At 38.3% G+C, this 15,525-nt stretch overlaps 1 protein-coding gene across 2 annotated transcripts in view; it reads right to left on the reverse strand.

Annotated features, from left to right (window-relative positions):
- Positions 1-15,525, reverse strand: part of Lrrc9 (leucine rich repeat containing 9) — a 67,227-nt gene that overhangs the window by 19,249 nt on the left and 32,453 nt on the right. The window contains exons 16-20 of one of the 2 annotated variants that reach the window (XM_041658442.1): positions 12,133-12,345; positions 8,963-9,082; positions 5,328-5,519; positions 3,941-4,066; positions 1,307-1,441 (exon numbers count right to left, since the gene is read on the reverse strand). In XM_041658442.1, the coding sequence (XP_041514376.1) occupies positions 1,307-1,441; positions 3,941-4,066; positions 5,328-5,519; positions 8,963-9,082; positions 12,133-12,345 (786 nt within the window). Of the gene's footprint in view, positions 1-1,306; positions 1,442-3,940; positions 4,067-5,327; positions 5,520-8,962; positions 9,083-12,132; positions 12,346-15,525 lie in introns of those variants that run through there. The other variant, XM_041658443.1, reaches the window with a different exon arrangement.

A 15,525-nucleotide genomic window follows, 5' to 3' on the forward strand; every position in this document is an offset into this window, starting at 1 on the left:
AAAACAGCCCACATGTGACAAGGAAATGCTAGAATTCATTTAGGAACTGGAAACTCTTAGTTTACAAGAAAGTTGAAGCTTGAAAAGATTCTAATAGGGATGTTCATTGTGTTAAGGACACAGTGATGTGGCAGTTGGGTTCCACTGCAGCTACTGGGACATTGGTCCCCTTTGGGGACAGTCTTAGCTGCAGAGCCACTTTGCCTCAGGGCACACTCCTTTCCAGCTTGGTCCAGTTTTAGTGGTAGATATAACAACCTGGCTACCTCAGCCTCACTTGGTCCATTGTTAGTGGTAGATACAACAACCTGGTCATCTTAGCTCACTTGGAACACACTTAAAGCGTCATTCTGATTCAAGAACTTGGCACCACCAAGACTGTCACTGAATCTGCACTGCAGCCCAGTATCAACATACATTACATGATAAAAATGTCACCAACATTCCCCATTTTCAAGAGTCTGATTAGCTTCATTGCTGTCCTTCATGTCTGGACTAGAAAGGACTCTGATGTGGTCAGGTGGCCTTATGAAGCAGGAAGCTGTTGGGGCTGTGACTTGTCCCTGGATGAGCCCTGGATAACTCCCAATTCTCTTGCCAAAATTCCTGCTTCCTTGTCATTAAAATGTTGGCTTGATCTCTGTCTCTGAGCACTAAGTTGACTAAACCTGAGTATAAAAATCTACTCTTCAGTTTATAACCAACCTTTATCCTAAACCTCCAATTCCATGATAACCACAGTTGAAGACGAGCTCCCTGTAACATTTATCTAGACTTGGCCCTAGCATTTCATGTTTTCTACATGAAATACATATATACATGCAGTACACTTATTACCTTAAAAATGATAAATTGCCTTTTATGTTTTCCTAACTTTTTAAAAGCATACTTAACCATTAAAATGATACATATTTAAGGTATGTTATTTCATATGATAGTCCTGTGTTTTGTATTAAACACTGTGATTTCAATTAGATTGGAATCTAAATAGCCAAACTCATGGAGGCAGAGAGCAGACTAGTGCTTTCTGGGGATGAAGATGGGAGGATGTGGGGGAAAAGTGTAAGGGCACGAAGTTGCAACTTTTCAAGAAAAATGAGTTCTGAGGGTCTAAATTATCATATCACGACTATATGTAAACACAGTGCATTGTACACTTGACGTTTGCAAACAGGGTCCATCTGAAGTCTTTGCTCCCATTTTACTTTATTCCTTAAATTTTTGTTCCTAGTCTGTTTGTGCCGATGTTGAATACATAGACCAGCTTAAATAAGATGATATAAGGTTCAGTAGAATAAGTCGTTACCTTCAAGTGCCAGTTCCCAGTCAGATGGAAATGTGGTCCTAACTTTGAAATCTGTGTCAGAATTTTGGCGGAAGGCCAGATACTAAGCATCCGAGGTCTTTCCTCTTTGGAACTGGTATGCTGTAAGAGAGTTAGCTAATAAAACAGAAAATATGGTGAATGACGTAGGGGCACACTCGTGTGCATTTATAGACAGCTAAGAAGTTGTTTCCCAGGGAAGATGAAGAACCCAATGAACGACTTTAAAACGTTTCCTATCCCTTAAAACACCTTCCAAATCCAGATCCAGTCTGAACTTGCAGTTTTTGCTTTGCAAACGTCTTGAGGCATTATAAGATAACAGGTACCTCCAAGACAGCTTGTACTCCTCAGTCCATCTCAGGACCTCTTGAGGCTGACTTGTGGTCTAGAACAGTACCACTGTCATGCAAGTTCCATTCCAAGCCACTTCCCGGCCACTCTTTAGAAAGGATCCCCACTGCAACATTTCTGTCTACCATTCACTGGCTTTCTTCTCTCTGGCCCAGTTTGTTTATACACAGCGCATCATTAAGCCTTACATCGTTTGAACCATCGGAAACCAGCAGTGTATTCTGCTGCATTGCTCCTTTTCAACACATAGATTCATCTCTGTTTCACCATTTAGCTGGAGTTCATTTGTAGTTAGTAGCCTGCAAGTTCCTTCTTTGTGACTACTTCTCTCTCCCTTCCTCAATCTCTTTTCCAGACAAGGTCTCCTGTAGTCCAGCATGTCCTTGAACTTTCTAAGTAGTTTAAGATGACCTTGAACTTCTGATGCCTCCACCTCCCAAGTGCTGGAGATACAGATGTGCACACCATGCCCAGTTTATGCAGGTGCTGAGGATTGAACCCAAGGCTTCTTGCATATTAGGCAAGCACTTGAGTATTAACTGAGTTACACCTCTAGCTTTGTATAGCACTCTCTTACTGGCTCTGCTGACCATGAACACTGATGTTTCATCTCAAGCTTTCGTTACTGAGAACACTGCCAGGGTGGTGACCCTTGTGGCTCCTGTACATACACAAGGGTTTCTTCAGAGAATATGATCCCAAGCAAAACTGCTGGGATAGGGAAGTGTGTGTGTGGTGTGTGTGTGTGTGTGTGTGTGTGTGTGTGTGTGTGTGTGTGAAAGAGAGAGAGAGAGAGAGAGAGAGAGAGAGAAAGAGAGAGGCGGGAAGTGAAGAGAGGGGTGAGGATTCAAACAATTTGTCCAAAGTGATTGCAATAATTATAATTGCTACTTCAAATTCTAGCTGAAACTCAAAATTTTCATCAATCTGAAAGATTAAGGATAATTGACAGATTGTTATTTGAACCTTCATTTTTGAATAATGATATGGTAAAGCATCTTTTTCTAAATTAATTGACTGTTCTGATATCCTATCCAGAAAAAAATGCTTTTTCAAACCCCCTCCTTTCTCCCCCGCCCCATCAATTGATTTTTTTTTCTGTACGTGTTCTGGATATTGATAGAGACTGTATTTTGGTATTTATGCTGAAATTTCCTTCCCTGGCATCTTACCTGTCTGTGTTTCTTTCCTTCTAGCACCCTTTAAGAAAAGTTTGTGTCTGTTTGATTGAGAACAAACCCCATCTTTCATGGTTATGCATGTTTTTTTCCCTTCCTTATGAATAACTTCTAAATCTACGGTCACAAGAGTAAATCATAAGTATATTTTCTTCTAAAACATTCCTGGTTTTGCCTTTTGCAGCAAAGTTGTAATGCATTTATGCCCTAGCACTTTCTACTGAGTCTTTGGTCTGCAAAGGTGGGTGGGTCTATTGTCTGTCAAGTTCTCCCAGAGGTCTGAGTTTCTACTGGTTCTTCATTCTAACTTGTTGGTCTATCTTCTAATTCTGCGCCAATATCACATTTTAAAAATTTTAGTAGTCTTTGATTTCTATTGGGGAAAAATCTTTAAGTCTTTCTCAATGCATTAATCATAATTTTATCAACAAAAGTTTTCTTTGCTTCATTTGAGTAGATCCCAAACGAATTGTTGCGTTGTTTAAGGAATTCACATCAAGTTTCCCACAAAAAATAGGCAAAAGAGATAGAGCATTTTTGGGGTGGTGGGGATCAAGCCTAGGGTCTAACCCAAGCTGAGGAAATGTTCTGTTGCTAATCTACATCCCCAACACCCAGAGGGCAGGATTCTTTATCTGTAAAATGTAGGCATTTTTTTCCCTACAGGCTAACAGGTTATGTTTTTTTCTAGCCAGTTACACATAATACTGATACTAAGTAGATACTGTGCTAACTGCTTTCCCAAAGCCTTTTAAGCTTACTAAGCACACACATACTGTTTATTTTCATGCAGCCTCTAGAAAGTTTATACTACCAGAAAATAGTTATCCTTGAGATACTGGGGGAGGGGAGTGGCATCTGGGGCTGTTCCAAGGTGATTCAGAAAGCCTTCTGGCATTTATATGGGGGCGTATGGTGGGGGTACATTGAGGTAGAAACATGGTCAAGTGGTAAGATCACTATATGTTGAATTTTTATTGATATGTTAGGAGAAAATGTCAAGCTTAATGAAAGAAAATAAGTCCCAAAAGTATTATTTGTATGTTGCACCTAACACAAAGAATAGTAACCTACTGACTCCAACCTGAGTAATCTTTGTTCGATTAATGAACTTCAGAGCTTCTCTGGTTTCTTCTTCAGAGATGAGGATTCCGTCTAAGTGTGTAAGCGTCTTTAGTCTGCCAATAACACTCAGCCTCAATGTGGCTGGCTTGGGAAAAAAATATCAAGAAGTTAATTTGCATAAAATATCACATGTATTATGCCATGGGAAAGTAGCCTTCTTTTCCATATAATTGAAATCTGTACATCTCTCTTCTTACTGCATACTTATAAAACTTAGGACAATTTAATTCTTTAAATAATAGTTAGAGATAAATTCTGTAAGCATAAACCTGTCTGGCTTTCAGGGTGTGGGTCTCCTGCTCTGGGAGGGAGGTCCCAGGAGCTTTTGAAAAGGGGCTTGGTGGAAAGGATGATGGATGGAAACTGTGTGGCGATTCCTGCTTATCGAGTAGACACTTTGCCAGTGAGTTCCGTGCTGGACTCAGTGTGGATCTCGTGCCTTTGATGGCCAACTTGACTATGGGGAGACAGTGACCATTCAGAAGTCTGCTTTAGCCAAAGAAAAACATTGTTCAGTTTTACTTAGCTTAAAAGAAAAATTTCAATGATATAAATTTAGTAATATGATCCATTCAATGGAAATGATCATTTTGCTAGTACATTTTAAACAATAAACATAGCCTTGCAAATGCCATTTAGTTATTTATTCTTGAGATGGGGGTCTCACTACTGACCATAGGCTAGCCTTGAACTCACAATCCTCCTGCTTCTGCCTCTCAACTGCAGTGTTTGGCTCTCTATATATTTTAGAAGCAATGAAGATCTTTAAAATTATAAATTTGGGCTCATTTAAAATACTTGGAGATAACCTTAAATGTATAATATGAATAATAATAATGTTCAAATTTCCTTTCTATGATAGAGAATGATTTTGTAATTCAGGTAAATCAGGGGATATGATTGCTATATTTAAAAGAGAATAAATAATGGAAATAGCAAAATAACCTTATATGTTTATTGTCCAGAGTTTTGGGCACATTGTAAAATGCTGTTACCTTCTTAATAGTGTTCTTCCCTCACTATATCAGATCATTCTTGGCTCCTGTGTGTCATACAAAAGCATTCTAACACACTGACATAGGAGTCCTCCAGGAGTTCACAAACGGTTATGACATTAATCACTCTTAGAGCAATAAAATATTCAAACTATCACAGGTTCCAAGAGATCTGTCATGACATCACTTTCAGTTCGTTAGGTGACCACCCTACCCTCACTTATGAAGGACTTTAAAGGGAGCACAAAAAACCGGGGTGCCTTGCCTATTTTGGGCCCCTGTTGGGCAGCAAGGCAGGGAGAATGGCTCCGAACGAGAGCATCTGCTTTTCTAACGGTGCCTGTCACATACCTTCTGCCAGGGGTTGTGCTGGATGTCAAGGCTGAGGAGGCTCGTGGTATGTTTGCACAGCACGTTGATCTCATCACACGTCTTCTTCAGCTGGTTCCAGCTCAGGTCTAAATGCTTCAGTTTCATCAGGCCTCGGAAGCCCTCCAGAGTTATCACATGGTTGTGGCTGGCGTCCAAGTATTCAAGGTTATACTGCGGCACATAGAAATAGGAGTGTGTATTTACCAAGTGCTTTTCTCTGCTTCTTCAAACACATCATATGTTTTCTTACAGTGCTCACAGAAGACCTCCACAGGAGTCACCCTGCCATGGGGTAACAACAGTAAGTCTTTCTCAGTTCAGACTTTACTCTTAAACGTGAAGGACCCCAGGGCACATTATAAATGCAGAGGAAGACAAATTGTAGGCAAGTTATTCAGTTAGATTATGGCTTTGACAATGGTGGATTACCATCAAACATACACACAAAGCCAATACTCCTAAGAGACTACAGCATAGGTTTCCCATCTCTCTGAACACAGAACCGCAGGGTCTTTTTTTGCACAGTGATTTGCATGGCAACTTGTTACCTCCCCCCCCCCCCCCCGCAAATATGTCTTTACACTCAGACTTCTGCTTATAATTTTGAAATGACTTCCCTCACAGAGTACATCCTTAGAGACAGAAATTTAATTTTATTCTATCCTTTTCTGTTTTTGAGGCACATGGTTTTCTAAAGCTGGGCCTTATGGAATAGGCCCATGATCCCTGCTGCTCAAGAGGGCAAAGCAGGAGGATGAGAAGTTCAAGGCCTGTCTGCTCTACAGAAAGAATTCAAGGCTAACATGGGAACTTGCTGAAAACCTGTCTGGAATAAAAAGTAAAATGATGGGTTAGTGGTAGAGTATTTACGTAGTGTGTACAAGGCCCTAATCAATCCTCAGCATGATATTAAGAAAATTAGACAATTACAAATGATTGTCCAATAATAAAATTAACACATTATTTATTGAAAATTTGAAAAAATAAAAAATCAATAAAAGGAAAAAAACTGGAAAATATTTGTAAGTCTATTGCTAGAAAAAACTGAAAGTTGTTTTTGCTATTTTCAAACATATACTTTCCTATTTTTTGTATGCTTTTAGAATTTTCACATTTAATTACGTATTATCCAAAATTATTTTTCATAACTGCATACTTATTGTGTCGATAGTTCTAATAATCCTAAACTTTACACTAAGATGTAACTTAGTTGCTAGCAACAACGCAACAGACAGCAGCAAGGACGACACTAATTGCTATGCCGCATGTTCTTAGAACCCAAATTTCTCCAGGTAATCCATGGGGAACGAGACAGAAATCTTTGAAAGGGGCCCAGAAGGAATAATGGCAAGATGAGATTTCACATGGGGGTGATAACATGCTTTCTGCTCTTCTAGACTGTGCACTGCCTCTGAAATAATGGCAAACTATTAGAAATAGAAACTATTAGAAATAGTTTCTATTTCTAATAGAATTAGAAATAGAAACGCCAAAATGAAGGCGTAAGTCACAAACAATGCCACACCAATTCGGGGTTATGATTATTAGGGTGGTATTTATTTAAAGGGGAAAAAACTTACAGATCACTGTCCCAGGCAACAGCCCTCTATGCAACCAGGAAAGGAGTCTAGTCGCCCGTGGAGCAGGAAGTGAAGAGAGAACGGAGAGGGAAGTGGCCGCTTTTTTAAAGGGAGAGAAACCACGCCCCAATGGGCTGGTACCTCAGCGGTGATAGGCTGGAGGAGTGGGAGGACCTCCCGCAACACCTCCCCCTTTTGTTTAAATAAGAGAGTTCTAAACCTACTATGAAATTATATACAATAAGTACAAATATCCTATTCTAACTAGCTTAGGTCTTGTATAATAAATAACTTGGCCAAGTCATGAGAGAAAGTAACTACATTTATATAGTCTTCAACCCCATCAAAGATCTGAGAAGGGAAATAATGTTACCTGGGTAATTAGGAAGTTTAGTAAAACAACTTCCAAAACATGCAACAAATCACAGAGACAACTGGCTACCTGGGCAATCACCCAAAATCACGTTAGCAGCATTGAAGCAACCAACTTTGGCTAAGGCCTAACATAACTGACATACCATTTTCAAAGGCAAGCAACTTTTCAAAACTATCTTACCCTGTCTTGGCAGGATATGACAGCCCTGTTTTATCCATTGATGCACGCTCTGTATCTTTGTCAGTCGTTGAGGTATGGGCATTTCTTTGCCCCAAGGCCAGTTCTGCCAAAAAGAAGGCTCCAGGTGGAGTGTCTTTGGTGCTCAACATTCTCTCGGGAATAGAGTGGTGTTGCCAGGAGCAATTGTGGCTCACTACCACAAAACTCTGAGTTAGATTAAAGGCCATTTTCTACAGCTCTTTGAAGAAGTTGAAGATTATCTATCTATACTGAGTATAATCTCTATATATCTAAAGAACCTGATTAGTCTATTATAAATGACAAACTTAGATGACTATTAGTCTATATAATTCTCAATATCTATCTAACTTAAAGACTAAGACAATAAACGACTGTGAAACAAATGAGGACAATGACCTCCAAATATAAACAATGTACAAATATACATTGCAGTAGGTAAATATATATCAACACAATCATTATATAAGTATCTTAATCAGAGGTAGAAATGTACACTGCAATATGGTAAATATATACAATATATATATATCAATACAATATATGCCAATACATAAAAAATGTTTTAAACAGAGGTAGAAACATGCATGCGTACAATAGTCAATATAATTTAACTTTGTATCAATATACAAGAATCTATACCAATGTATTTGTTTAAAAACAGTAACTCACAATTACAAATCTATTATCCCATCATCCCTCTTTTTTTTTTTTTCAAAATGATCCCTGAGCGTATAAAATTCCTCCCCCACCCCTCAATCGTATACTAATTATAATCAACCCCTAAATGATGTCCCTAAACCCAAGGGCAAACTTTACTGGGAGAGGGGACGTCGTCCTCTAGAATTACTTCCAGCTGTCATGGGGGCGACGTTCTTTCTGGGGGATGCTGTGAAAGTAAAATGATGGTTAAATTTCAAGATCAATGTCTTTTAAAATTGCCAATAGTCTCTGAGTATTTTGTGCAGGTCTGGCCAGAATGTTGTACAAGATGTGCACCATTTCAGCTAACTGGCTGCCAACAATAAAGCACACTTTCCCTAAAACAGAAAAGCCAAACCATTAAGGGAACAATGCACACTTGGTTGACAGCGCGACCATGTAGGGGTGGATCCAGGCAGCGGTACAAGATGGAGGGGCTTTGGCCTTAGGTAGCTAGTACCCTCTCTTTCTGTGCGGGCTGCTTACAAGCAAGCTCTCCTTTGAGAGTGCTCCCAGTCACACATTTGCATGGTTTATTTTAATGCATCTTCATTTTATTTTATAGTCAATAATGAAATAAATAATAAGGCTATCTAATTAACACAGCGACCACCTGTGCTTTACATTAGCTCCCAGAACGTGTTTGTCTTATATCTGAAAGTTCTCTCCTTTGACCTACATTTCCTCTCCCCCTCGGTCCCTCATCCTGCTTCTAGGCATTTGATTTTGTGTTTACATTCCAAAAGGGCAGCTCTTACCAAATGATACACATCATCTAAGCAGGTGAATTCGTTAAAGCTAATGTTCAGTTTTCGAAGTCCGGTTAACTTGGAAAGATCTCTCAGTTTACTCAAGCTGTTCCCGTGCAGATTCAGATTCTGAGACAAAATAAAATGTAAATTAAAAAATAAAATACATCACTTTCTGTGACATAATCTAGGTGTTAGTATCTAATATATTTAGAATAGTTATCATTGCTTCTTGGTCTTTTGGATAAGATCAAGTGTAGAATAATTAAATCATCTACAATAATGCAAAATGGGATTACAGCTGTTTTGAATAACACCCAGAGGATGCTAATACAGTGAGGGAATATGCTGTGTGATGCTGAAAGCTAAAAATAGCTTATAACACCATCAGTGGGCCTGGCAGGTAACTAACATGACTTACTACTTGGTCTAAGTTTGTTAACAATTAGCAAAAATTCTTTTTCACGAATAAATATTTTGATTACGGTATTTATTAGGGAGGATCTGCTTATCAGGTAGCCAGTGTGCAGTGGCGGCTCTCCTGACTGGAGACATCAGGCAGAAAACCTCACAGGAAAGAGATGGCAAGGGAGCCATTGGACCGAAAAAGGAAAATCTGAGAGTCTTGAAACAGGACAGAATGTCAAAGAAGGAGATGAGAGGCCATCTAAGATCAGAAGATGGCCCAGACGTTCCCTGCACATCTCCTCCTCAGATAAACAAAATGAATGTTATTGAGGGTTTTTGTTTAGAAGTGCTATAACGATACATGCTTCTCTGTCTTCAAAACCCAGTTATGGATGGTGCCAAGTGAAGAGGTATTTGTGGGTAGACTACAAAGTAAAAGAAAATGGCACAAGGAAATGCATGGAACAACTAAGCGACCCTACCAGTCACAGCGGCATTGTGGGATAAATTCGGGTGTGTACTGTAATCATCTGTGCTGCAGAGACAACTGAGTTCCTCTCGGGGAGAAACAACTCAGTTTCTCAGAGTATTCTAAATTGGCTAAATTGGGGGAAAAGCCTAGGTTGTGCAGACAATTCTGGAAATCCACGATAGTGCATACAGATGCCCGTCACATTTGTATATCCCAAATGGAACTCATCTTCTTTGTAAGGCTTACTTGGCTTAAGAGTTTCACTATGGATTGATTACCCTCTCCTTCTTTTCCATATATATTTGACTATAGAAATATTTCTCAAGCCAGCTGTCCAGACCTTCACCCATGCCAGTGCCTTGTACTGACTCCTCCTTGGACCATGGCTACAGTTCCTACTGGATCTTCACACCACATGCCTGATTGTGCCCTTAAGATCACCGCTAAGACACCAAAGTTAGAATCTTTAGAAGTGAGATTCTGTTCCTTGAATTATAAAAACATTTGAATTTGACTTTCAAAAGCCAACCTACAATATGGCTCTAACCTCTTGGAGGTTTCCTGCCTTGGCTTCATAAATCTTCCTTGAATTCCAACACACACACACACACACACACACACACACACACACACACACACACACATCTTCCCCCCTCACAACCCTGTATCTGAGTTAGACTGAAGTTCTCAGTGTTCCTGAAAGATACTAGCATCTTTTAAAACCATGTTCCCACTCTCTGTCAGACAGCTATAAACAAGTAGATTTCTCATGTTCTTATGAAGGCCATATCAAACTCGTCTCTACAAAGCTCGTGCAGGATTCCCGCCTTCCTACACTGTTTATATATCTATTCACTAAATGAACTAATGTTGTTGAGGTGGAGAGAACCATTTATTTATTTTCAATACTGTCCAGGTTAGGTTTTGTCAACTTAACACAGCTAGTGTTCTCTGGAGGGAGGAACCTCAGATAAAAAAAAACAAAAAAAAAAAACAAAAAAAAAACACGCCTCCAACACAGGCCTATGGGCAAGTCTATGAAGTATTTTCTTGATGAATTATTAATGTGGGTGGGTCTCCCATCCAGGCCAGGGGAGGCTGCCCTGGGTTATTGGTTCTGGGTGGTCTAGGAGAGCAAGCTAAGCAAGCCATGGAGAGCAAGCTTGTAAGCAGCACACTTCCACGGCTTCTGCATCAGCTCCTGCCTCCAGGTTCCTGCTGTGACTTCCTTCATGATGGACAGTAAAGCCCTAAGAGGAAATAAATCCCTTCCTCCTCAAGCTGCTTTTGGTCTGAGCATTTGTCAAAACAACAGAAATCTGGCTAGAACAAGTAACTAACAGTTAATCCGCCGCTTTAGACGTAACTAATTCTGAACAAATTACAGGTGAAGAAATGAACCTAAGAGTCAGGTTTACAGCTGACAACTCTAATCTTAGCTCTTGGATGTCCATAAGAGAATATAAAATCCAGTGTCATAAGATATGATATAAGGGTATATTTTTATTTTATTTTTGTAAATTTTCTTTTGTTTTTTGATATCATAATGACAGTAGTCCTTAAAAGGAAGAAATGCTCTCTGAATTTCTTTTATTGTACTGCCACATGCACAGAAAGGGCAGGAAGGACAGATGTCCAGGCTCCCTCACTGTGATAGTGAGGCTTGCTAGAGGCCCTAGAAACGACAGGCTCGTGCAGTGCAAAAGTCTAGCCATGTTTATTCTAACTGTCAATCAAATTCTGCTGACTCGTATGTAAAAACAAAGCTTTCCTATACCCATTGATTAATACTAGACACTGATTAGAAACTTTCTGCTTTTACCTAAATCATTCAAAGCGAGATTGTTGGTCATTCAGAATAAAATTACTTGCCACCTGGAAAGTTATTTCAAGTGGCTACTGAACACCCAATAGATGGCTGGACTTAATTAAGACATGAAATTGGTAGAAAATACACTCCAAAATTAAGACTTAATAATAATATGTCTCCTTAATGAATTTTAATAATGATTGCATGTTGAAATATTTTATATATTTGGGTTAAACAAAATGTATCATTAAAACGAGTTTTGCCTTAACAAAGATGTGGCAAAGCATTGGAAAACTTAAAAAGACACTCGGTGACTGCTGGAGAATACTGGTCTAGTCTACACACTGGAAGGGGGCTGGGCACTTTTCAATCAAGTTATGTGATTCCTGGCAACATCACAGAGTAACTTAGTAAATTCAGACTCTACATACTAGATTCAAACTTCAAATTCAAGTTTCCTTTTTCCATTTTTTTTCTCACAATACTCACCACAATATGGCTGTAAATGTTAGTCTTAGCAAGGGAAATTATTGTCTTATCATCCAAAGTAATGAGTTTTGGGCGGGGTTTAATCTTGGGCTCCATCTTCATAACCTCTTCATCAAATTTCAACTCCTGCGAGAATACTAATCCTTCAGAATATTTTTTGCCTTCTTCTAGAATAACAGTGTTTAATGTAGAAAATAAAGAATGAACTTTGACCTAAAAAATATTTCAAATGTTGAAAATTCAGTTGCTGTACAGGAAAGAATTGACTTTTGCAGGTATGCTATAATATCCAGGATAATAAAAATCACTCTAATAAATATATAAACATACAACAAGACTATGAAATAAGCATGGGTGTGTCCATTCTCACCCATAAAGATTTCTTAAAACTGGAAAAGGATAAATATAAAATAATTTATGACATAGAACACAAACATGGGTCTAGACATGATCAGACATGAAGCAGAAGGGATGGACATGGCAGGGAAGAGCAGAAATGTAACTTCTAAGCAGAAACATATGCAGTGATAATATTTAAGAACTGTAATGTTTGGAATAAATAAATCAATAAAACAGGAAGCTACTCTCTGTAGTTATTGGGTAAGCAATTATAGCAAGGACTGTGAATGAGAGAGTAAGAGCTATGCAAACAAATGGACCTGACTCTAGAAGAAAGCAAAATAATTAAACATAGTATATTTTTTAAACTTAGCAGAATTGGAATCTATAATAAAGTAATAAGACACTATAGAAAATAATAGCATAAATACTTTAATAAATATATAAACAACTACTAAAATAAAAATACTTAATAAATATTAGAAAGCCAAATGACTCTAACAGCAGATTAATTGTCAGCCTGGAAGTTTGTACTGAGAGAAAATTCCAGAGCGAGGAATTAAGAGGTACAATATGAGAGAATAGTAAGTCATCTCCACATCTTTTAAACAAGAATTCAGAGCCCCTTCTCCGATGTGGATTTCAGAAGACTTAGCAGAGAACTGAAAAGAAGAAATAATCAAAGGAACTAAGAGAAGAGAACTCTCCAGAAGTAGAAACAAAATCCAGCTCGTACAGAGCTCATCAGGCGCTGAACAGCAAGCACCGCGTCTTGCTGGCACTGTGTCTGGATTACCTCCTCTTGGCCTCTTTGCCATGTGAGTTAAATGAACTACTGCTTATGATTTATCTGCGTTTCTGTGTGCTTGACTGGCAGAATCCCCTTATGAGAGCAGTGAAAAATATAAAATGCCCAGAATTATATTTAATACAATATATTAAAGACAGAAGAAAGTCTTCTCAATTTGAATGAAGCAAGTCATCATGTTTCTAGACAAGAAGATAATGATTCAAAATAATTAATTCAGGGTAGGGAAAGAGTACAGAGGGCAAGAGCACTTGCTGTACAAGCACAAGAACCTGAGCTAGAATCCCCAGCCCTTGTGTAAGAAGCCCAGCATGACTGTGTGTGCCTGTAACCCCAGCACGGAGGGACTGAGGCTGGGCTATCCCCTGAACTTGCTAGCTAGCCTGCCTAGCCAGTGGTGAGAGAGCTTCTGGTTCTGTGAGAGATAGAGCAACAAGGTTGCTCTTCTATTAACGAGACTTAATAGAAGACGCCTGATGATGACCTACATTGACCCCCAGCATGCACACACATTTATGTGCACACACCACACACATATATTTCACAACCAAGACACTTACACACAAACACATACACACATGCATGCACACACACAAACACACACACACATATTACACAACCAACACACACACAACGGACACACACAGATGTGTAATACACACTGTGTACACACATATACACATATCATACAACCAACACACACAGACAAACACATACATTTATGCACATATATATCACACAACCAACACACATATCACACAACTAACACATACACACACAAACGTATACATACACACTTGTGCATACAAACACAAACACACATATCACATAACCACACACACGCACACACACACACACACACACACAACCAGTTCATCCTAAATGAAGTTTCAGACTCATTAAAATTTTAATCAAATCTTAAAACAGAGCTGATAAAACTAATTTAGAGTTTGAGGAAAAAAATGGTCAAGAATTTTTTCAAAAGGTGTTTTAAATAAAAACTGATAAGCTGATTCTAATTTTTCTGAGGAACCAAACTGTTCAAGAATAGATAAGAAAAGTTCTTGAAAGATGGGGCAAGAAAAATTATCCTATGACATACTAAAACACATGATCAAGTTGTATTTAACCAAAACAAATGTGGTTCGAGTCCAAAGTGAGATAAATCAATCAATGGAACAGAGCAAAGTTTAACATAGGTTCCTCAAATTTTAAAATGGTTTGGATGAGAGATATAATTTCAAAACACATCAAAAAGGACACTGAGTAGACAGTATCCATTGACGAAAACAAGTGGGCTAGGTCTTCAAATCACACAATTTAAGGCAGTTTCTAGGTAACATTTCAAAAGCCAAAAGTTTTAAAATAAACTGAATAAGCACCGAGGAAAGAGGGATTTTTTATAAGACCTTTGAAAAAAGGATATAAAATTCAGAATCCACACTGGGGAAGATTAAGAGAACCAAAATGTGTGATATTCACAAATTAAAAATTAAAATGTTAACTTTTTGGTAAAGTTAAAAGACAACAGAAACTATTTGCACTATAAAATAAAGCATTAATGTCCATAAAATATAATTGTAAAAATCAGTATGGAAGCAACAGCCTCATAGAACAGAACTGATTCAAGAATTTAACAGGTGACTTGCAACAGTGTGAATAATTTTAAGCATGTGAAGTTTGAAATATTCTTCATTTTGCTTAAGAAAATGGAAAAAAATGATAGTGTACCATGCTGGCAAGGATGCAAAAAACAGGGCCTGTCACACTTTGGGGAAACATGTAAAATGGTCAAACCTTTGTGGAGGAAATGGGGCAATGCCAAAAATTAAAATGTATAATTCTGTTGACTTTCTATTTTTCTCAATAACTCTCTCTTGCAATGAACTTCTATAGTCGTATAAAGATACGTAAATAGTAATATTCACTCAAATATTTTAAATAGCTAAAACCACATACAACTTATACTTGTTATCAATACAGGAGAATTTAAATCAGAGTTTTACTGAATTGTATACAGCCACAGAAAGAAGAAATTATACATATATGAAACAAAATATGTTTGCAATGTATTGTGAAAAGCAAGGTTTGGAGCTTTATTCTACTAGCTTAGGCTGTGTGCGTTGTCATCTGTGTCAATAGAAAAGGATTGAAAATAAACTCACAGAACCATTAGGTGGATGCATTGGTAAAAGGAGTGGGAGGTGAAGGAGGAGGTTTCTCATTTTTATTTTATAGGCATATTT

The sequence above is a fragment of the Microtus oregoni genome, unplaced genomic scaffold (assembly GCF_018167655.1).
Source record: "Microtus oregoni isolate MIOR12 unplaced genomic scaffold, Mior012 000009F_ref0000495, whole genome shotgun sequence".
NCBI classification, from domain to species: Eukaryota; Metazoa; Chordata; class Mammalia; order Rodentia; family Cricetidae; genus Microtus; species Microtus oregoni.